We start from the raw sequence: 22,027 nt of genomic DNA on the forward strand, positions 1-22,027 counted from the left end.
GCATGATTTTAAACCTGATTTATTTCATTGTCCACCTCTGGGCAGGGCATGAGGAGGTCTTTCCCCCTCCTCCTTTTTGCCATGGAGTGCAACAGCCCCTTCGAATATTCCTTTATGCAGAAAGAAGTGATTTAAACTCCTGCCTTTCAGAGGCATGAGGGGGAGGCACTCAGCCCAGTCCCAGACACAGCCCTGGGGTGGAGGCAGAGTTTTCAGCCCTTGGGCAGCTGGCTGCGGGGTGCCCTGCCCAGGGAGCTGCCCTGCTGAAGCACAGAGTGGAGGGGCTGGAAGGGACCTCCAGAGACCATCCAGGCCAACCCCCTGCCAGAGCAGGGTCACACAGGAACACATCCAGGTGGGTCTGGAAGCTCTCCAGAGAAGGAGACTCCACAACCTCTCTGGGCAGCCTGCTCCAGGCCTCCAGCACCCTCCCACTAAAGAAGTTTCTTCTCATGTTGAGGTGGAACCTCCTGGGTTCCAGGTTGTGCTCTTTGTTCCTTGTCCTGTCACTGAGCACCACCCAGAAGAGCCTGGCACCTCCATCCTGACACCCAGCCCTCAGAGATGTGTAGGCATTGATAAGGTCTCCTCTTAGCCTTCTCAGACCGAGCAGTCTCTGAAGCCAGGCTGGGAGACTTGGGGCTGTTCAGCTGGAGAAGAAAAAGCTCCAGGGAGACCTTAGAGCAGTACCTGAAGGGGCTACAGGGGAGCTGGGGAGGGACATGGAGTAACAGGACGAGAGGTGATGGCTTCAGAGTGGGAGAAGCTGGATTGAGCTGAGACATTGGGAAGAAATTCTTCCCCAGGAGGGTGGTGAGGCTCTGGGACAGGCTGCCCTGAGAAGCTGTGGACACTCCAAGCCTAGAAGTGTTCAGAGCCAGGCTGGATGAGGCCTTGAGCAGCCTGGGGTGGTGGAAGGTGTCCCTGCCCATGGCAGGGAGGTTGGAACTGGAGGAGCTTTGAGGTCCCTTCCAACCCAACCCACTCTGGGGCTCCCTGGAGGTTTGCATTTGAGGTGCAAGAGGACTGGAAATGTTTTACCTCGGTTTCCAGAAAACTTTTGAAGCCTCTTCCTGAATATTTCAGCAGCTTTTCCTTCCCTGTTTTCCCAGCTGGGATCGTTTTTGCCAGTGCAGACAATTCTTCTTGGTATCCATGGGAATTGCCTCCGTAATTAGCCGTGCACCCAGCGCACAGATCAGAGCGCTCCAACCCAGCAGCTGGAACTGGGAGGCGGATCTGCTGCAATCTGCTCTGCCACGAGGAGAAAAGGCAGCTTTAATGAAACATCAGAGCAGCTCCCTACCCCTTCTTCAAACAGAGCAGGGAAAGGGACTCCTCTTTGACTTTGCGAGTCGCTGCTCAGCCTGCGCTCGCAACTCGCTGAACAGAGAGCCGGCGGAGCAGGGAGCGAGCCGGGGTCGTGGCGCCGGGGATCTGTCTCATTAAAGGGAGGCTAATTGCTGGCGAGGGCCTCTGTTAGCAGGGACTCACAGTGTGCCTCTGAATCACAGCAAAGGCTGCGAACGGCAGCAGCTGCAGACCTGGGCTTCCTCCTCCGTGCTTTAGCATAACCTCTCCTCAAGCTCAGGGTCAGCCCTTACGTGGCTGGAGGAGGAACAGTTTCTCATCTGGGTCTCTGCCCTGACCAGAAGAGATTGCTTGTGGGCATCCACAAAACACAGCAGCTGACAACTCCTTTTCCTCGTGGAAAGCAAAAGACTTCTGCTGCTGCCCAGCCAAGCCTGCATTTAACAGCCAGAGAGGGAATCTCGCACTTGGCTGTGCAGAGAAAGGAGCTGGTGAAAGAGGCAGAAGGTTGAAGAGAAATTAATCTACTCTGAGCTTTTTTTGCCTTTAATTCACAGCTTCACAGATTGCACCTGCTTGGAAGGGACCCTCAAAGGTCCTCTTGTCTGCAACCCCCCTGCAGTCAGCAGGGACACCTCCAGCTAGAGCAGGTTGCCCAGGGCCACTGGGCAGTGCTTCCACTTGGTGTCCCAAACCCCACTGCTACTGGGGGCTTCCCCAAAGCCTGACTCTGAGCCGAGTGTGGAAGGTGGGCAGAGAAACCACAGCCTAAGCCCACATTCCTCTAGCTCTGTAAAGAAGCAGGGCTGGGAGTTGGGGTGGAGAAGAGATGTTAAAATTATGGATTGTTTGGTGGGTGGGGGGCGAAGAAAAGCTACTTGTAACCAAAAGTGATTTTCATGCTGCTTCCAGCAGCAGAGGACGCAGCAGGGCTGGGCACCAGGCAGGGCTTGAGTCCCTGCCGGCCTCTGATGCTGCTCCAGGCCAGGGTGAGGGGAATTTAGCATCTCTCTTCCCTACCATGACTGAAATGCAGCTCCCTGTCCTGGGCTGCTGACAAATCCTGCAGCCCATCCTCATTCCCCACCAAGGTGCAGCAGGAATTCCCTTCCCATCTGACCGAGGGCTCCGGAGCTGGAGCTTGAGCTCAGCCCTGCCTGCACTTCTGAAACTGAAACATCATCTCCACAGACCTTGCAAGCTGCAGATGAATTCCTGGCTCTGAGTCAAAGGCTGCAGGAATTAGATGTGTACAAACCACTCAAAGCATGCAGGGTGCTGCTCTCCTGGACACCAAACCCATAGGCCATGGCAGAGAGGAGCTGGGTTTGGAGGCAGGGCAGCAGACAGAGCTCACTGCTCCCATTGCTTCTCTCTTTAGAGCAGCTAGCAGAGGATTATGGAGACCATTACCAGGATCCTTTGATTCTGAGCAGAGGAGGCCCAGGCAGCCCTGCCTGCTGTCAGGTGCACACAGGTGATGCTCGGAGGTTGTCCTCTCTGTAGGAGCTACCCACGGAGAGGGCCATCCCGGCACTCATCTGGGGGAGAACCTGCCCCCAGGGACAGGAGAAATCGCTGCTGCTTCTGAGCTCTCACAGAAAACTGGAGAGCTTCCACCTGTTACAGGTTTCTATCACCATCTGCTGTTTAAAAGTAAGACAGCATTTGAGCACAGCAGCACACAGAGCTTGTGCCTGCTTGATAGAGCAGAGGTGGCAGCAGCTGATCTGGCAGCAGCAGCTTTCACTTTTGTTCTTTCGAGCCCTGAACATATTTGGACTCGTTCTTCATTATGCTCTGAATTGTTTCTTTGCTGGGAAGACTCAGAAGCCAGATGAGCAGCAGCTGAAAGCCAGTTCCACACCACAGAACATCCAGCACCACAGGAGCCCATCCATCGTCTCAGTACTGAAGCAGAGTCACTCCAAAGCCTGACCTGAAGAACCAGCTGCAAACCTTTTCCTTAGGAGAGAGCCATCCCCTGCACAGGCTGGGAGGAGCTCAGAGACAGTTAGGGTTTGCTGTTAAAGTTCTTTCCCTCTTGCTGCCTGTAGGAGAGAATAAATGCTCTACCCAAGGGTTCCTCCTCTGCTTCCTCACTAAAGGGGAGACAAACTCCTGCCCCAGGAAAAGCAGCAGAGCCCTGGAATTCATCACACACCTGAGGCAAAGGTCTTGCCACCGACATGCCTAAGGTTTTGTTGCAGGTGTTAAACCCCAGGGGGGTAGCTTAATTACAACAATTTCCTTTGCCCTCCCCCCAGTTTGCTCCAAGAGTGTCCCTGCAGAGCCCAGGGATGCACCTCCAGCCAGTGCTGGGTCTGTCACCACAGCTGGAGACAGAAATCATCCCAAATCTTCACCCCTGACACCCAGCCCAGGCTGCAGCTGTGATTCACAGATCCATGGAATGGGTTGGGTTGGAAGGGACCTCAAAGCTCATCCAGTTCCAACACCTGCCACGGGCAGGGACATCTCCACCAGCCCAGGCTGCTCAAGGTCCCCTGAACACCCCAGGGAGGAGGCATCCACAGCCTCCCTGGGCAGCCTGTGCCGGTGTCTCCCCACCCTCACTGCAAAGAATTTCTTCCTCCTCTCCAGTCTCCATCTGCCCTCCTCAAGCTTAAAGACCTCCTAGAGAGCTCCACCACGATGCTTCTCAGCAGCAGTTCTCTCTCAGCCAGCCGTTGCTGTTACACTTCTCTCTGCTGTGCCCTTTGCTGGCTGTGCTCACCCCGAACCAAGATTCCCCACAGAGGAAGAACTCAAGACCAGAAGGTTTCTTACATCATCACTTTCCAGCACCCTCCTCTGCCAGCGGCAGCCTCAGCCCCCTCCCCACAGGCCATTTAGAGAGTCAGTAGCTCCTTTTGTAAGCGATCGGCTTCTTACCCCAGCACTTTACACACACTTCCTGACAAAGGAGACCTTTTACATGTCAATTTATTTCCAGACAAGCATATCTGAAAGGGAGTTCCTCTTCAGAGCAGAATTAGTGTTAATGGCAGGTGTTCCTGTGCCACACAAAGGGAGGAAGGCAGCAAGTGAGCTGAGCTGGAGTGGGAAGACAGCTTGATGTGTTAATAACCAGAGGCAAGAAAACCCAGTGGCAGCAGACCTCCAGCTTTCAGAGCATGAATGAATGTTTCATTCAGAGCCCTCCTGTGCACTCGCCAAAAAAATAAAAGGAAAGGAAAAAAAGAAAGGCCTTGAAATATTTCAGAGGTTTTCTTTGCCTTACAAGAGGATTAAATTGTTGAATGTTACATGAAAGCTCTCTGCCTGCCCCCCGTGCTGCCACCCACTGCTCCCACAGCCTCCCACGGGCCTGGGGAGAGAGCCACCGGGAGCTGGTGGCACCCAGGATGCCACCCAGCTGCGCAGCTCTCTGTCCCCAGACTGCCTGAAAATGAAGGGAAAAGGAGTGCTGAGAACTGACCCAGGGGGAGGAGAATCGGTTGGGTTGGGAAAGCTCTCTGAGATCATCGAGTCCAACCTGACACCACCCTGGCCACCAAACCCTGGCCCCAGCTGCCATGGCCACAGGGTCCTGCACCCAGGGCTGGGGACTCCACCACCTCCCTGGGCAGCCTCTGCCAGGCCCTGGCCACTCTTTCGTTTGCTTTCCTAACATCCAACCTAAACCTCCCCTGAAGCTGGGGGCTTCCAGAGGCTGGTTGGCTGCCTGGGTAGGAGGTTAGAGCTGCTCAGTGAAGTTTCACTGAGAAATAAATGAGAGGATCAAGGAGGAAGTGTGCAGCCTTCAGTTTTAGACAGCCTCAGTCATTGCAGTGGGAGCATTTGGGGCAAACCCCTTCATTTATGCTCTGATTAAGTTGGCAGAGGTCAGTAGCTCGTCATTAGGAGGAGCTGGCACAGTGCTTGGCACAGTGGGAAGAAGGAAAAAGCCTCTCACCTGGGTCAGAAAAGCTGCTGGCTCAGGCCCCAGCCCGGGGAGTTCCACAGCTGTGCTGTCTGAAGAGAGCTGCTCAGTGTTCCCTCCAGGCTGTGCTCTCACCTCCTCTTTCCACACAGGTTCATTGCAGGCAGACTCAGCTGCACGAAGCTGGATTCCAGGACTTCTCCTTTGAGCTTTCAGCAGAGACCTGCAGAGCCAAGTCTTAAAGGTCTTGTTGGCTGTTGATCACCTGAAATCCCCCCAGGCACCTTCCCTTGTAAAGCTTTCCTTCTGTGTGAAAGGTAAGGACGTTTTGAGTCCCTTCTCCACTCAACAGAGGGAAGCTGTCTGTCTTTGCCTCAAGCTGAATAGCCTCAGGCTCCTGTGAGAGCACATCCTCTGCTCTTCCCCAAGACACCTGCTGGCTCCCCAGGACAGGCATTAGAGCCCCAGCCTCAGCCAGGCCAAACCTTCACCTCAAACAATGCAGTTTCAGCTCAGATGCCAGCAGCTGGTCCCAACTTCAGTGCTGCCAGGACAAAACCAGAGAGGGACTGAGGGAGCCCACCTGAGCCCTTCCAAACACTGACAGTTCTGACACAGAGAAAGATCAACAAATCCATGTTTATTGAGCACTGGGATTAAAAAAGTAACAGCACTTGGTTGATTTGGAACTAAAAATCAAGACTTTGCTTTACTTATGGAAGGATCACTCACAACAACTCAGATAAAAGCACCCCAGGGAGCAAGGTGTAGCCCTTCTTGCTCACTCTCTCCTCCAAAGCCACAGAGCTCTCAAACTGCACCAGACCCAAGCTCCATGTGGTGGCAGAGCCCAGAGAGGCAGAAGGCTTTGATGCTCCAAGTATCAGCTCCCAGGCATCAGGCTTTGACCCTCCAGGTATCAGCCCATGGCCAGGCAGAGTCTGCAGCCACCATGAGCTGCTCTCCCTGTGCCCTCAGAGCTCTACACCTGGTTGTCCTACATGGCTTGGAGCTGAGCCTGGGTGGCCTCACAGCAGCACCATTACAGGGAGGATCAAGCCAAGGTTGTGATGTTCTTCCTGACTGACATCTGCAAGCCTGTACAGTTTGACACAGACAACCAGACCCCCCCAGGCAGGGTGAAGGTTTGGTGTAAGATCTACCCTGATGGTCCAGGCTGCTGGGAGGTTCACAGTGGTGATCACATCCAACCCCAGACACCCCTGCAGGCCCCACTCTAGAAGGGAAAGAGTCTGAAAAACTCTTGAGGGGTCTGCTTCAGTTCCAGCAGCACCCAAAGGGATTGACCCCAGCTCCAGAATGAAGCTGTTTCAGGTACCTGATGTCTGCAGCCCTCCTCAGTGACACGAGAGCTGCCCTGCAGCTGTAGCAGACATAAGGCAGGATCATGGCACCACTGCAGACGTTGTGCCAAGGGAGAGTGGAAGGCATTTTGTGTGCTGGAGTGTCCCCCTCCTCAGGTCAGGCAAACATCAGCTCCAGGGAGCAGCTCCAGTGTGTCCTGGGCCCCTCCTCTCAGCAGCACTGGGGCAGTGCTTGGAATAAACACAGGAACACTGAGGCTGCTTCAGCCTCTCACTGCCTGCTCCAGGGATTGAATCCTGCTGGGGCGAGGGGAGGAGAGCAGAGAGCTGCACCTCTCAGAATGGACAATCAGGACTAATCAATCAGGCCTACACAAGAGGGAAAGGCAACAAAGACAATTTCCCTTCTGTTACAGGACCAGCCCAAAGCAGCAGAAATCCACAAGGGAACCTCTGCTGCCTTCAGCTGCACCCTGGAGCACCTGAGTGCTGTCCCCATAGCTCTCCTGCTCCTCCCAGGAAGCAGCCACCAGTGACCCAGGGAGCTCCAGCAATTCCCTGCAGTCACAACAGGTCAGGAAGTTCTTTCTAGCACAGTTTGCCTCCAGGTGTTGTTTCCTATTAGCACTAAAATGTCCTGAGAGTCAGAAGTTCCCCTGCACGGCCTGCCCCTGCCAGCTCTCCTGTCGTCGCTGCCTCATGCCGTAACCGCCTCTAAGGGAGGTATTATTGCACCTGAGAGAAGCTGGCACAAGCTGCAGCCCCTGCTGCTGGCTTTTCCATCGCAGGCCCAGATGAAACAAAGCTTTGCAGATCTCCCAAGAGGCAGGCAAGAAACCTTAGCTCCTTCCAAGGTGGGGGAATGGCCGGGGTGGCTTCGTTCTGCAGCTAGGAGTCAGGCGGTGAGATGAGGTCAGCTGAGGACACCTTTATTGTACAGCTCCAAGAGAAACCCTGAGTTACCAGCTGGAGAGCAGAGGGAAATTAAAACCAGAAAGGATGAGGCTGTTCCACAGCTTCCTGCTGGAGGAAAAGGAACCCCCCCAAAACCAGTAAAAGCAGCAGCCAGAGCCAGGCTGGAGCCTCAGCTCTGCCGAGGAGGTTCCTCTGCCATCCCCTCCTGGGAGCGATGGGGAGGATGGGAGGGCAGAGGGAAGGAATGAGCCAAAGAAGAGCATCTAAGGGGGGTTGGAAAAGAAGTCCTGGCTGGGCTGGGGGAGGGCAGGAGACAGCAGGAAACAGTCTGAAGAGCAGAGCTGGTGCTCCAAACATGAAAGACAAAGAGGGGAGGCGAGGGAAGGGCCTTTACAGACAGCAGAGCTGCTGGCTGGGAGCCTGCAGGGCTGACTTTGGGAAGGGCATCCAAAGGTTCCAGGGAGGAAAAAGCCCAGAGCCTGAACCCCAGATGTTGTGCAGTCTTCCAGCTGTGATGGCACTGGAGAGGATCAGCTCCCAGCGGTGATGCAGCAACAGCAAACGTCTGGCCCTAGGCAGGGGAGGGTGAGGCAGGGCTGCTTTTTAGTGCCACTTGACATCAGTTCCATTCTGGGTCTCATATACACAGCTCAGGGGCTTTAAAAAGCAACAATTTACACTTCCAAAAGGTCCTCCAGTGAAATTCTCCCAAAGGTCAGTCCAGGCAGGGAGCAGCCAGGCTTTCAGAAGGCACTTGGCCTTTTGAGAACAGGTCCTCAAGGGAGCTCCTGGGCAGGCATTGATCAACCATCTCCTGCCCTGTCACCAGGGGTCTGGGCTGTGCTTGCCCCATGCTGTGGGCTGCAGAGCATCTCAGTGTCACAGTGTGGTGGAAGGAAGCTTCTTCACCCTCCTCTGTGCCAGGATGGAGGATTCGATGGGCTTCAGCTGGGGGCTTGGCTTGGAGCTGTTCAGTGCAGAGTAGGTGGCAGCCATGGCCCCCTGGGAGGGAAGGCAGAACAAGTCATTGATAGAACCACAGAATCCTTAGGGCTGGAAAAGACCTCTAAGAGCATCAAGTTCAACCTTCTACCCAACACCTCCATGAACACTAAACCATGTCCCAAAGTGCCATGGCCACAGGGTCCTTGAACACCTCCAGGGTCTGTGACCCTCCCTGGGCAGCCTGTTCCAATCCCTGACCGCTCCTGCAGTAAATTCTTCCTAATCTCCAACCTAAACCTCCCCTGGCACAGCTTGAGGCCCTTTCCTCTTGTCCTGTTGTTGGCTGCTTGGGCAAAGAGGCTAACCCCAGTCTCAATCCAACCTTTCTGTAGCTGTGGAGAGCACTGAGCTCTGCTCCAGGCTAAGATGTAGCAGAGGTAGGCTCAGGGCTGTACAAAGCCAGAAGCATCTCTCTCCCTTCTTCACACCTCCCTCCCATGCTGCTGAAGACCCTCCCCAGGTTTCCTGCCACAACCTCCCAGCTTGCCTCGTTCTGCCTTCCCTGGCCCCCTCCTCTCTGACCTTCCATCCTGCTTTGCCCACCTGGGCTGCTGCCTTCCACAGAGCCCATGGCACCTGAGGAACCAGCTGGAGGCCCAGCCCAGGCTTTGTACCTTGACAAGCTGGAGGTCCTGGTGGTTCAGCTGGCTCTGGGGCAAGCTGTCCTTCTGGGTTATCCAGGGGTGCTGCAGGACCTGCTTGGCTGTGAGGCGCTGGTGAGGATCCACGTGAAGCATCTTGGACACCAGATCCTAGGGGCATGGTTTGGGAGGTTAAGACTTTAGAAGGTTTCACATTTGAAATGCAAAAGTCCCAGCTGGCTGCCCCCAAATTAGGATGGAACTTCAAAGGCCGAGTTTGAAGTCCCCAGACATCAAATCTGGGCTGGGTGGAACACAGCAGCAAACCCCACGTGGGTCCAGGAGGAGCTGATGTTCCACACAGATACTGACAGCCAGAGCTAAAGGGAGCATGAGGAGAGCCACAGAGCCGTGGAGGCTGGAAGAGACCCTTGAGATCCTCGAGTCCAACCACTCCCCTGGAGCTTGCAGTCCCAGCACCACTGCTCAGCCCACAGCAGCACACTGCTGGGCTGCCCCAGGGCAGGAGCCCTGCTGCTGCTCTTCTCCTCTCCCTTCTGGCCCTCCCCAGCCTGCTTTGATCTTGTCCCACAGCAAATGGCTGGGCTTGACCCCAGCCCTGCAGGGTGAGGTGGGGGGGGGTCCAGCCCTGCAGGCTGAGGCAGGGGGGGTCCAACCCTGCAGGGTGAGGCAGGGGGGGTCCAGCCCTGCAGGGTGAGGCAGGGGAGGGTCCAACCCTGCAGGGTGAGGCAAGGGGGTCCAGCCCTGCAGGGTGAGGCAGGGGGGGGTCCAGCCCTGCAGGGTGAGGCAGGGGAGGGTCCAGCCCTGCAGGGTGAGGCAGATGGGGGTCCAACCCTGCAGGGTGAGGCAGGGGAGGGTCCAGCCCTGCAGGGTGAGGCAGATGGGGGTCCAACCCTGCAGGGTGAGGCAGGGGAGGGTCCAGCCCTGCAGGGTGAGGCAGGGGGGGGTCCAGCCCTGCAGGGTGAGGCAGGGGGGGTCCAGCCCTGCAGGGTGAGGCAGGGGAGGGTCCAGCCCTGCAGGGTGAGGCAGGGGGAGGGTCCAGCCCTGCAGGGTGAGGCAGGGGAGGGTCCAGCCCTGCAGGGTGAGGCAGATGGGGGTCCAACCCTGCAGGGTGAGGCAGGGGAGGGTCCAGCCCTGCAGGATGAGGCAGATGGGGGTCCAACCCTGCAGGGTGAGGCAGGGGGGGGTCCAGCCCTGCAGGATGAGGCAGATGGGGGTCCAGCCCTGCAGGGTGAGGCAGGGGGGGGTCCAGCCCTACCTTGGCCATGTCAGAAATCGTGTCCCAGTTGCCTCCACTGATGGAGAACCTCCCCCCGCCGATGCGGGTCAGGATCTCCTCGGGAGTGTCGCTGGGACCATTAGCAAACGGAGTGCAGCTGGGGAGAGAAGGACAGCCCTGCACTGCCTGCCCTGGGACCCAGCCAGGAGCACCTCCGGCTGGCAGTGAGCAAGGAGAGGCTCAGCTGCCGCCAGGGAGCCGGTGGGGGGGTGGGTGCAGCCCCGGCTGCTGCCCTGCAGTGGGCCCCAGGTGCTCACCCTGCCAGCATGGTGTAGAGGAGCACCCCCAGGCTCCAGATGTCACAGCCCTCGTCGTAGCCTTGGCGTTTCAGCACCTGAGCAGAAGACAGAAATGAGAGCATTTGCTTCCCTTCAGCTGGTGGAGAGCAGCCTGGCCCCTGGGTGCAAAGCTCCTACGCCTCAACTGAACAGCAAAGCCTTGGAGTCAAGATCAGGACTGCAGTCAGATTTTGGAGGCAGAGGAGGCTGCCAGGCCCAGAGTGACACAGAAGCCATGCTGCAGTGGTGGCCTGCTCCGTGGTGTGCTGGCTCTTTGTCCTTCTTCCACACCAAGAGAGCTGAGTGGAACATCCTCCCAGCTCTTGTAACTGAGCAGTTCACCAGGAAGGGAAGCTGCCCAGAAAACCCCTGGGGTTTGAAAGTCTCAGCCCCCTAAGCAGGGCAGTGCAAGCTGGGGGACTGCACTTAAGCTCCCCTGGTTGGTTGCCACTCCAGGGAATCTCTGTCAGCATCTCTCCAGCACGGAGCCTGCCAGAGTGAGCTGCAGCTGGGAACGGGGCAGAGAGAGCAGAGGCTGAGGGAGGGACATGGGAGCTGCTGAAGGGTCTCAGGGCAGCTGGGTGCTCACCTCGGGTGCCACAAAGTTTGCTGTGTAGCAGGGGGTCATGAGGAGGCCGTTCTCAGCCCTCAGCTGCTTGGCAAAGCCGAAGTCACAGATGCGAATGCTCTCGGGGTTCCCTGACTCGTCCACGTAGAGGATGTTGCTGGGCTTCAGGTCCCTGTGAACCACCTGTGGGGCAAGGGAAGTGCTGTTCTCATAGCCCAGCAAGAGAAAGGTCTGAAGGTGCAGCAGGACACGCAGGCCCTGCCCTGGCCCCACGGCTGCCTTGCCGAGAGAGCCACAGCAGCAAGAAGGAAGAGTCCTGCTGGGCAGAGGAGAGGGAGAGGAGGGCAGTGCCAGGGAGACAGAGGGAACCATACTCACCCCCTGGGAGTGCAGGTACTCCACTGTCTTACAGATGGTGTGCAGCACTGAACTGGCTTCCCTCTCAGAGAAAAACTTCTGTCTGAGGATCTTGTCCAGCAGCTCTCCTCCCCTCATCAGCTCAGTCACCAGGTACACGAACTTCCCATCATCGTACACCTGGGGAGGGAGAGATGGAGAAGGTTAACCCAAAAGGGCCTCCAGAGCCTGCTTCTTGTACTGAGGCTAACCCAAAAGGGCCTCCAGGGCCTCCTTCTTGTACTGAGGTTAACCTTTGGGCCTCCAGAGCCTCCTTCTTATACTGAGGTTAACCTTTGGGCCTCCAGAGCCTCCTTCTTGTACTGAGGTTAACCTTTGGGCCTCCAGAGCCCCCTCCTGCCACCAGGCAGAGTTCAGCAGAGCAGAGGTGTTCTGGGGTTGCTTCCTCACCCCAGAGCAATGCACTGAGCAGGGCCATGGGGCTGCCTGTGCTGGGGCTGCATTGTGCCCCCCAGAGCAGTGCTGAGCCCAGGGCAGGGCCAGCCCTGAGCCACACTCACATCTTTCAGGGTGATGATGTTTGGGTGCTGGCCGTACCGCAGCAGGATCTCGATCTCCTCAGAGGGGTCTCTCTTGCTCTTGTCGATGACCTGCAGCAGGGTGGAGGAGCATGAGGAGCATGGCTGGAGAGGGGCCAGCAGAAAGCAAAGCACTGCAGAGTGGGGGCCTGCAGAGTGGGGCCCTGCAGAGAGCCCAGAATCACAGAGCCATAGCCTGGTAGGGGTTGGAAGGGACCTCTGGAGACCATTGAGTCCAAAGCAGGATCACCTTGGGCAGGCTGCACAGGAAGCTCTCCACAGCCTCTCTGTGCAGCCTGCTCCAGGGCTCCAGCACCCTCACACCAAAGAATTCTTTCCTTGTGTTGAGATGGAACCTCCTGGGTTCCAGTCTGTGCCTGTTGCCCCTCCTGCTGCCCCAGGGCACCACTGAAGAGAGCCTGGCCCCCTCTTGCCCCCCACCCTTTCAGATGTCTGCACACATTGGTCAGATCCCCCCAGCTGCTGCCCCTGCTCTCTCCAGCAAACAGCTCTAGAACCCCCTGCCCAGTTCTGTGCCCCCAGATCCCAGCATTCATAGAATCACAGAACTGCTGAGGTTGGAAGGAACCTTCCAGGCCAGGAGCCCTGATGCTTGGCTACCACGTTTGGAGCTGCCAGGCACAGGGGGGCTGCGCTCCTGCTCCCTGAGCCAGAACTCTCATCTGGCTACATGCACAGCAGCTGCCCCCTGGGGCCCTGTGTGAGCAGGGGAGGAGATTCCATCCCTGGGTGCTGCGCTGGTCCCCGTGGGGGTGGGCAGCAGCCTGGCAGGGGAGCTGAGGGGGCAGAGCCCAGACCTTGACGGCGTACTCCATGTTGGTGGCTTTGTGCACGCAGCGCTTGCAGACCGAGTAGGAGCCGACGCCGATGGCCTCCTTCACCACGTAGCCATCACTGAACTGCACATTCTTGCCATGCAGCTGCTGCAAGGGGAGAGCAGAGAGCTCAGGGGCTTGAGGGGAAGGTTTGCAGCACGATGCAACGGCAGCTGAGAGCGAGCCGGCAGGCTGCAGGCTGCTGCATCCCACGGCTTGAGGGAGGAGAAGGGAAGGAGGCAGATGTAGGTCAGCAGGCTAAGGCTGCTGCATCCAGTGTGCAGCATTTTGGTGGCACCTGCCAAGCCATGGGCACTCACAGACCTTCTGCTAGCACAGGCCCACCTGGGGAGAGGACAGCAAACAGAGCTGCCTTGCCCTGGTGACCTTTGCAGAGGAGAGATGATGGAAATGGAAGAACAACAGGATGTGAGAAGTCAGAACAGGACAGCACTGCCTCAGCCTTCCTGCCACAGCCACAGACTGCTGTGGGTAGCAAGGGACCTTTAAAGGTCATCCACTCCAACCCCCTACAGTCAGCAGGGACATCCCCAACCAGAGCAGGTTGCTCAGAGCCCCAAACCTGACCTGCAATGGTTCCAGCCATGGGGCAGCTCCCACTGCTCTGGGCAGCCTGGGCCAGGCTCTCCCCACTTCCCTCCTCTCTCAGTCTCCCTCTTTGAGTTCAAACCATCCCCCCTTGTCCTGTCCCAACAGGCCTTGCTCAGAACTCTGTCCCCAGCTTTGTGTTCAGCTCCTTGAAGCACTGCAAGGCCACCAGGAGGTCTCCCTGGAGCCTTCCCTTCTCCAGGCTGTACAACCCCAACTCTCTCAGCCTGGCCTCACAGCAGAGGGCTTCCAGCCTCTGATCATTAACTCTGCTCCAGGTGGTACAGAGCTCCCCCAGAGCCACTCTGGAGCATCACTGCAGCTTCAGACAGTGGTTCCTGCGTCTCTGCTTCCTACCTGTACCACAGAGTGCAGAGGGGGCTGGGCAGGCTTCACTTTGCCATCCTCCATCAGTCCTGTGGCCACGAAGCTGAAGCCTCGGAAGAGCTGATGTGCTCCTGCACTGGGGGGGATGCCTGGGGAGTCTGCAGCAGGAGGGCACAGACAGCTTCAGGGGGGCTGCTCCTGTGGCAGCAGAGGCCTTCCCCTTGCTTTGGCTCTGTGTGGACTCAGACAAACCTTTTGGTGTCCGTGAGGTGAACTCTGTGTCGAAGTAGAAGGTGTCATCCGGCTGCCCCACGGCAGGCTTGAAGGGAGGTTTGATCTCCCTGCGGTACAGCTTCTGCAAGACAAGGACAGCTGCCCAGTGCTCTGCCAGGCCTCTGCTGCCTGCCCAGAGGGGTGCCGAGGCAGGAGGAAAGGAACAAGAGGCCAGGAAGGGGTTCCACAGCCTGAGGGGAGACTTTCTGGCCAGTGGGGATGCTTTTGAGTCACTCTGGGGAGGAAGAGGATGAGAGGACAGAGTCCCAAGCTGCAGCAGGGGAGGCGGAGGCTAGGCTCCGGCACTCACGTTCCAGTCGATGGTGGAGTAGAAGGGATGCCGTTTGATTTCCTCTGCCCCATCTGGTCCAGAACCTGCAAGATGCACCCATGGGTGTGCTGCACCAGCACACAGCCAGCACTGGGCTGGGAGGGACCTTTACAGCTCACCCAGGCCACCCCTGTTCAGTCAGCAGGGACATCCCCCCCCGGGGCAGGCTGCTCAAAGCACCACCAAGCCTGACCTTGAATGTCTCCAGGGCTGGGGCCTCCACCACCTCCCTGGGCAACCTGTTCCAGTGTTCCACCACCCTCACAGTAAAGAGCTTCTTCCTAACATCCACCCTGCACCCACCCTGCTCTGCTTTCAAGCCGCTGCTCCTTGCCCTATCTCTCCAAGCCCTTGGAAACTCCCTCCCCAGCTCTCCTGTAGCTCCCTTCAGGTACTGGGAGGCTGCTCTAAGGTCTCCCTGGAGCTTTCTCTTCTCCAGGCTGAACAGCCCCAACTCTCCCACTCTGGATGAGGCCTGGAGCCACCTGGGCTGGTGGGAGGTGTCCCTGCCCATGGCAGGGGGGTTGGAACCGGATGACCTTTGTGGTCCCTGCCAGCCCAAACCCATTCTGTGACTCCAGCAATGAGCCTGGCTGCAAAGCAGTGAGGCCGTGTACTGAGCACCAGTGTGACCATGCTGCTGACCCAGGAGGATGGGGAGGCCCCAGCCCAGTGCCAGGGGTGGCCAGGAACTGCAGCAAAGCCCAAGGCCTCACCTAGTCTGTTGGCTGGGTTGCGCTTGAAGAGGGCTCGCAGGAGGCTCTGCGCCTCGGCGCTCAGGAACTGCGGCATGCCCAGCTTCGCCCTGCAGGAAGTTGTGCAACCAGCTGCAGGGCTGCAGCAGGCAGCACCTCCACCCCCAGCAGCTCAATCACCACTCTGGCATTTAATGCTGCACCCTTCCAACCCCCTGCTGGTGCCAGCCTGCCACCTGCCACACGGCGCCCTGCAGTCGCAGGAGGCCCCAGGCTGCAACAGCGCTGGGAGCAGCTCAGCAGGGAGGGCAAACTTCTCTTACTTGAGGATGAGAGTCATGGTCTCCTTCCTGTCCTTCCCCTGGAAGGGCAGCGAGCCAGTCAGCATCTCAAACTGGGGGGGAGAGAGAAGAAGGGGAGGTCACATCCGAGCAAGGCACAGATCCCACTGCAGCTCCAGCTGGGAGCTCCCAGAGCCCCTGAAGAGTTAGTGAGCGACCACCGATCAGAGCAGCACCGCCCGGGGACGGCGCAGCCCAGCCGGCGCCTGCTGCCGCAGCAGCCCTGGGCTGCAGCTGCTGCCAGATGGTGGCACCAGATCTGCACAGACACCAACAGCCCTGAGCTGGGGTGCGCGGAGCCACCCCAAGGCAGCCGGCCCCGCACCCCCGGCCCCGCAGCCCCTGCACGGCACCCCCGGCACGGCACCCCCCCGGCCCCGGCCCCGCACCCCCGGCCCCGCACCCCCTGCACGGCACCCCCCCGGCCCCGGCCCCGCACCCCCGGCACGGCACCCCCCGGCCCCGCACCCCCCGGCCCCGGCCCCGCAGCCCCCGGCCCCCCCCGTACCATCAGCACGCCGTAGGACCACCAGTCAGCGCTGTGGGAGTGGCCCTGGCGGTTCACCACCTCTGGTGCCATGTACTCCACGGTGCCACAGAAGGAGTAGGCTTTCTTCTCGTGGTCTATGGCCTCCTTGCTCAAGCCAAAATCTGCCAGAGAGAAGAGCTGTCGGCAGGCACCAGGGGCTGTGAGCAGCAGGCAGGGCTGGGAGGCCACAGAGGAGCTCCCTGTTGCCAGCACCAGCCTGGCTGGGGGCCAAGGCTCTGTGCAGTCCCTTACCTGTGAGCTTGATGTGCCCTTCCTCATCCAAGAGGATGCTGCAGCAGGAAAGGAAAAACGAAGCTGCCACTGCCTGCAGCAGGAGCTGTGAGAGCCAGCACCCAGCAGAGCTCCCCAGGAGGGAGTTACCTGCCCCTGCCCCTGCCCCCAGCGCTTGAGGCTCCCTCACCAAGATGTGGGCAGGACAAGGAGCAGCTCCCTTCCCCCTGCCCCCTCAGCTTCACACCGAGGGTACACCGCCCCTGGTGCCCCAGGGCTGCGGCTGGTGCCACTGCAGAGGCCCTGCCCGGTGCCACTTCCCTCTGAGGGCTCTCAAGTGAGCCAAGGATGGCTGCTCAGACCTGTGGTGCCCACATGCTGCTTCCACAGCACTGCTGAGAGCAGGAACCCCCTGGACTGGCACTGCCCCCTCCCCTCTGGCTGGCCTTGGGGCACCACCCAGCTCTGCCTTAGGGTCCATGCCCCAGCTGTGCCCCACATACTTCTCTGGTTTGAGGTCCCTGTAGATGATTCCCAGGCTGTGCAAATGGTCGAGCCCCAGAGCCAGCTCTGCCAGGTAGAACTTCACATCCTCCTCAGTGAACATCACCTGCAGGGAGGGAGGGGAAGGGCACAGCAGCTGGGGTCACAATGCTGGCAGCAGGGCTGGCTCCAAGGCACCTTTCACATCCATGCTGCCCCCTCCCTGCTCCCTCACACCCAGGTCTCCCAGGCTTCACTCAGCACCCCGGAGCAGCAGCCAAGCAGCCACACCAAACCCCAAAGCAGACCTTTAAAGCCCTCTGCATTTGTGCTCACCAGGGCTGAGCTCTCAGCTGTCATCACCTGGCACAACTTCTCCTTACCCCTCCCACCCCCTGCCTCACCCCCACACAACCAGGGCAGGGTTCTCACCTGCCTGCACCCTCCACAGGGTGCCCAGCAGAGGTGAGACCTGCTGCTGTGCTGCTGCTTTCTGCCAGAGGAAGGCTCCTCAGCCATCCTCTCCTGTTGCCAGCTCTGGGCTGGCAGCAGGTTGGGTTTGTTCCCCCCCTCTCAGGCAGCTCCATCACTTCTCCAGGCAGCTGAGCACAGGCTGAGAGGCTCAGGCCCCCAGCCAGCTGCCAGAGCACACCAACCTCCTTGGAAAGGCGAGTGAAGAGGTCACCTCCTCTGAGGAAGTCCAAGATGAGGTACAGCTTCCCCTCGGTCTGGAATGCTGAAACACAGCCCAGAGCAGCAGTCACAGCCCTGCTCCAGGGCAGGCTCCCTGCTGCTCCATCAGGCACTGCCAACCCCCCTGGCTCCAGCTGGGTACTGAGTTACACCACCAGGTAGGGCTCAGGCTGGGGGGAAGGGAGGCAGCCTGGCTGGGAGCTCACCAGCAGCACTCTGGCACTGCAGAAACTCCTCCTTGGCAGGGGCTTGGCTCCCTTGCAGCCAGAGATGTCCTACTGCCAGGGCTCTGATGCCCTGCTGCCAGGGCTCTTTGATGCCCTGCTGCCAGGGCTGCTTTCCCTCAAGAGCTCCTGGTCACTTCCCAGGGGAGAGGCCATCCTCAGCTTCCCCAGAGTCAGAGCATGACTCCTGCCAGACTCTGCCTTGACTCTGCTCTCTCAGTTTCTCCAGCTCTTTGTTTTAATCCCAAGGATTTGGTGTCCAAACTCTTCTCCCAGCCCATGCTCCATTGCCCACTCAGCAGCCAGGGCAGGCACGGGAGGAAACCTTCCCACGAAGGGATTTGTGCTGAGGGGATTGTGAAGGCTCCAAAGCTGCACAGCCATGGAGGGGTGCAGGCTGGTCCAGGCCTCTTCTCCCTTTCAGCTGTCTCCAGAAGCCTGTCAGGCACCAGGAGAGGCTCTCAGCATCCTCCCAGCAGCCTGCTGCTGCATGCCTCATGCTCCCCTTCCTGCTCATGGCACCTTCCTGCCTTGTGCTTAAAAGCAGCCAGGGCCCCCGTGTGGCTGCAGCCCCCTGCCCAGCAGCCCCCAGGCAGCTGCAGACTCACCATAGTGGAGTTTCACCACGAAGGGATGGTTGACATCAGCCAGGATGTCCCTTTCTATCTTTGTCCTCACTCGGTCACGCACTGAGGGAAGAGGGAGGCACAGCTCAGGCACAGCACCCAGCACCCAGCACCCAGCACCCTGGTGCCAGCCTTGCCCCCAGCCTTCAGCTCTGCAGTGCCAGGCAGCTTGAGCCAGACCTCTGCCACCTCCAGCACTGCACCAAGAATCTTTTACAGCTGGAGGCAGAAGGAGGCTCTTTGACAAAGACACTTCCCCTTCCCCCAAGCCCCCTGGGGCCAGCAGTGGCTGCTGTGACATTTCCCCTCTGCACTTCAAGCCATGGAGGTCAAGAGGAGTCTCCTACCTTTCAGAGTTGCCTTCTTGAGCACTTTCATGGCATAGAGGTGGTTGCTGTCTGGGGGGGTTATTTTCCTCACCAAGAAAACCTGAGGCAGAGGAGCAGCAGATCAGCCCAGCCCAGCCTGGGAGCTGGATGCCAAAGCTGGCAGTAACCCCAAGAGCCCCTGGCCACAGGGCTGCTCAGACCTCAGACTCTCCCTGAGGACCCCCATGAGGTGTTCAGGAAGGTGCTGTGGGTAGAGGTCTCTCACCCTCTCTCTGCAGCCCTCCTGCACTCACACTGCACCTTCATCCTCTCCCCTCCTCTCCCTCACTCTGCAGTTCCCAGGAGGCTGTGGCTGCTCCTGGGAGCTGTGGCTCCAAGCACTGATGCTTGACAGTGCCACAGAGCCTCCTGCTGACCTGCTGCTGTGGGGATCAACCTCTCCCTGTGCAGGTCCTGCAGCCCCTTTGGATTTGTACCTCCTTCCCTGACGTCCCATCCCACCTGCTCTGAGCTTCCAAAGGCTCCCCCCGGCTCTCCTCTGCCCAGGCAGCAGCCCCCAGCCCCGGGCAGCCCCCAGTGCCAGGGCTGGGAGGTGCCAAGAGGCCAATGGAAGTGTGAGCAGATGGCCTGGGAGAGCCCTGGGGTGTCTGCACATGGAAACAGATCAGAGCCACAGGCTGCCTCCTGCCCCCTTCACAGGAGGGAAACTGGACCCCAAGCAGGGGCCAGAGCCAGTCCCTGGCACACAGCAAGACTCCTGGGAAGGGAGCACCATGGCTGAGCCCTCCCAGCCCCCAGTTTAGCTGGCAGCTTGGCAGAGCCAGCTACAGAGCTGCCCTGGCCCACCCCCTCCAGCCCCTCAGCTCCCACAGGCTGCTGGGGATCGGCAAAATTTGGTTGGGAATTGTCCTCTTTGCCACCCAAATCACCCAGAGCCCCCAGGGAGAGCTGAACTGACCTTGCCAAAGGAGCCCTGGCCCAGCACCTTCAGGAGCTCAAACTGGGAGGGATCAGCCTTCTCTGAGCCTTCCTTCACGTGGTGTGTGATGTTGATTTCTTTCACAACACCTTCACCCTGAGGAGGAGGGGAGATGGTTAACTGGGCACATGCTCCTCAGGAAGGGAAAAAGCCTTCCTGGGTCAGGGAAGCACAGAGTGGCAGGGGCTGGATCGCCCAGGCCAACCCCCTGCCAGGGCAGGTCACACAGCAGCACATCCAGGTGGGTTTGGAAGCTCTGCAGAGCAGGAGGCTCCACAACCTCCCTGGGCAGGAGCTCCAGGGCTCCAGCAGCCTCACACCAAAGAAGTTTCTCCTCCTGTTGAAGTGGAACCTCCTGGGATCCAGTCTGTGCCCGCTGCGCCTTGTCCTGTCACTGGGCACCACTAAAGCCATCCTGGCATCTTCTTCCTGACCCCCACCCCTCAGGTATCCATAGACATTGATCAAATCCCTTTCAACCTTCTCCTCTCCAGACCAAACAGCCCCAGGGCTCTCAGCCTTCCTGCACAGCAGAGCTGTTGCAGTCCCTTCCTCATCCTCACAGCCTCCTTTGGGCTCCCAGCAGCAGGTTTCTGTCCCTGCTGGCTTGGGGAGCCCAGAGCTGGACACAGCATTCCAGGTGTGGTCTCAGCAGGGCAGAGCAGAGGGGGAGGAGAACCTCCCTAGACTCCCAGGAGCCACACCTGAGGGAGCCACACAAGTTGGTGCTTGCCACAGGCTACCTCCTGCCTCCAACACCTGCAGTAAGCCAGTGGCCAGTGGGCTGGCAGGGGGCAGCCCTGGCTGGCACCCTGTGCCCTCCTCCTCCTCACACCACAGCTGCTGCACTCCTTTGAACTGCATTTCAGAAGAGCTCTTGGGCAGCACCTTCCTTTTGCAGGCCCTGGTAGCAAAGGCAGGAGTGTTTGTGCCACTGAGCAAAACTCCCCCAGCACCAGCACTCAGCACTGTTGGCAAAACAGGGCCAGGGCTGGCACCCATCAGACGTGTTGGAGCCCATCTGCTCTGCAATCTGAGCAGCAGAAGCCTCAGTGCATCCTCAGCACATACAGATGATGCTTCAACAGACTTGAGCCTTCAAGAAGATTGAGGGGAAGCCAAGGTCCCTGGCACATGCTTTGTTTAAAACACTTTGCTGCTATTGAAAAACAAAATAAAGAAGGGGGGGGGGGGGGGAAGGAGAGGGGGAAAGAAAGAAGAGATTCAATCAGCAGAGTCTGGAAGAAACTCAGCAGCAGAGCCAGGCCAGCAGCAGGAGCTGCCCAGCCCTGGGGACACCTCCTGTCCCCCAGCAACCCTTCTCCTTCCCTCTGGAGCACAACAATCATGGAACCACTTGGGCTGGCATCCAACTCAGCTGCTCTCTGGCCCTGGGGCAGATGTGGCCCCCAGAGCCTGGCAGAAAGCTGGAGCTGCTCCTTGGCTTTGCAGAGCTGGGGGACAAAGGTGACTCTTTGTTTCCTACAGCTGCTCAGCTCCTTGGTTTGGAACCCACCTAAGCAAAGCAGCTTTGAAAAACAACAGGAACCAAGCCCCAGGCTGAGCCTCTGCTCTGCACCCTCCCAGCCCCTCCTGGGGCAGCCTGGCCCTGCCAAGCACCACGGATGTGGTTGCTACCTGCACCCAGCACCCTTCCCTGCCTGCTCTCAAGCCTGGCTCCTCTCTACCTTAGAAAGTGGCTTTGCTTCCATGGGGGCAGCTTTGCCCTCTCCAGACCCTGCCTCACCAGGTGCCAAGCCCTAGCAGAGAAGCTTCACCCTCTCCCCAGTGCAGCCTGAGCAGGGGCAGAGCACAGGAGCTCCCCTGGGCTGTGCTGCTCTCCGTGACCACAGACAAGAAAGATCTCAGATTCCCTGGGACAAGAACTTTTCATGCTCCAGGAGATCTCCCAGCTCAAGCCAGCCACCTCACACCTCTGCTGTGGCAGCAGCAGAGAGCTTGTTGTTGACAGCTGGCTGAGAACAGCTCTGAGATGCCACTTGGCATGGTGCTGACACCAGGCTGCCTCCTGAGGGCTCAGCCTGTAACTTGCAATTCAACTATCAGGGCTCTGGGGACTGCTGGAGCCTGTTCAGCAGCACAGCAGAACCAAACCACCTGTGTCCCACCAGGCTGCAGCACCAGCAGGCACCAAGGGAAGCTTCTTCCAGGAGCACCATCCCACAAACTGCCTCGGAAGGCAGAAAGAGCAAAGCAGAGCAGGGCAGAGCAGGGCAGGGCAGGGCAGAGCAGGGCAGAGCAGGGCAGAGCAGGGCAGAGCAGGGCAGAGCAGGGCAGGGCAGGGCAGAGCAGGGCAGGGCAGGGCAGGGCAGGGCAGGGCAGGACAGGGCAGAGCAGGGCAGAGCAGGGCAGGGCAGGGCAGGCTGCTCCAGACGCCCACCTGAAGCATCAGCCCA

At 58.9% G+C, this 22,027-nt stretch overlaps 1 protein-coding gene across 4 annotated transcripts in view; it reads right to left on the reverse strand.

Annotated features, from left to right (window-relative positions):
* Positions 1 to 5,817: 5,817 nt before the first annotated feature.
* RPS6KA1 (ribosomal protein S6 kinase A1) overlaps positions 5,818 to 22,027 on the reverse strand; it is a 37,125-nt gene continuing 20,915 nt past the window's right edge. For all 4 annotated transcript variants that reach the window (XM_068159033.1, XM_068159034.1, XM_068159036.1 and 1 more), the window contains 20 exons: positions 19,590 to 19,706; positions 18,650 to 18,731; positions 18,285 to 18,365; positions 17,416 to 17,495; positions 16,780 to 16,886; positions 16,298 to 16,335; positions 16,025 to 16,167; positions 15,499 to 15,569; positions 15,197 to 15,285; positions 14,460 to 14,524; positions 14,129 to 14,231; positions 13,907 to 14,034; positions 12,923 to 13,048; positions 12,087 to 12,176; positions 11,548 to 11,706; positions 11,191 to 11,352; positions 10,581 to 10,657; positions 10,303 to 10,420; positions 9,057 to 9,194; positions 5,818 to 8,439 (listed from right to left, as the gene is read on the reverse strand). In XM_068159033.1, coding sequence (XP_068015134.1) covers positions 8,317 to 8,439; positions 9,057 to 9,194; positions 10,303 to 10,420; positions 10,581 to 10,657; positions 11,191 to 11,352; positions 11,548 to 11,706; positions 12,087 to 12,176; positions 12,923 to 13,048; positions 13,907 to 14,034; positions 14,129 to 14,231; positions 14,460 to 14,524; positions 15,197 to 15,285; positions 15,499 to 15,569; positions 16,025 to 16,167; positions 16,298 to 16,335; positions 16,780 to 16,886; positions 17,416 to 17,495; positions 18,285 to 18,365; positions 18,650 to 18,731; positions 19,590 to 19,706 — 2,097 coding nt within the window. In that variant the 3' untranslated portion in view covers positions 5,818 to 8,316. The remainder of the gene's footprint in view (positions 8,440 to 9,056; positions 9,195 to 10,302; positions 10,421 to 10,580; positions 10,658 to 11,190; positions 11,353 to 11,547; positions 11,707 to 12,086; positions 12,177 to 12,922; positions 13,049 to 13,906; positions 14,035 to 14,128; positions 14,232 to 14,459; positions 14,525 to 15,196; positions 15,286 to 15,498; positions 15,570 to 16,024; positions 16,168 to 16,297; positions 16,336 to 16,779; positions 16,887 to 17,415; positions 17,496 to 18,284; positions 18,366 to 18,649; positions 18,732 to 19,589; positions 19,707 to 22,027) is intronic.

This window comes from Melanerpes formicivorus, unplaced genomic scaffold (genome assembly GCF_026170545.1).
Source record: "Melanerpes formicivorus ecotype bairdi unplaced genomic scaffold, bMelFor1.0.p_v2 SCAF_45, whole genome shotgun sequence".
NCBI lineage: Eukaryota > Metazoa > Chordata > Aves > Piciformes > Picidae > Melanerpes > Melanerpes formicivorus.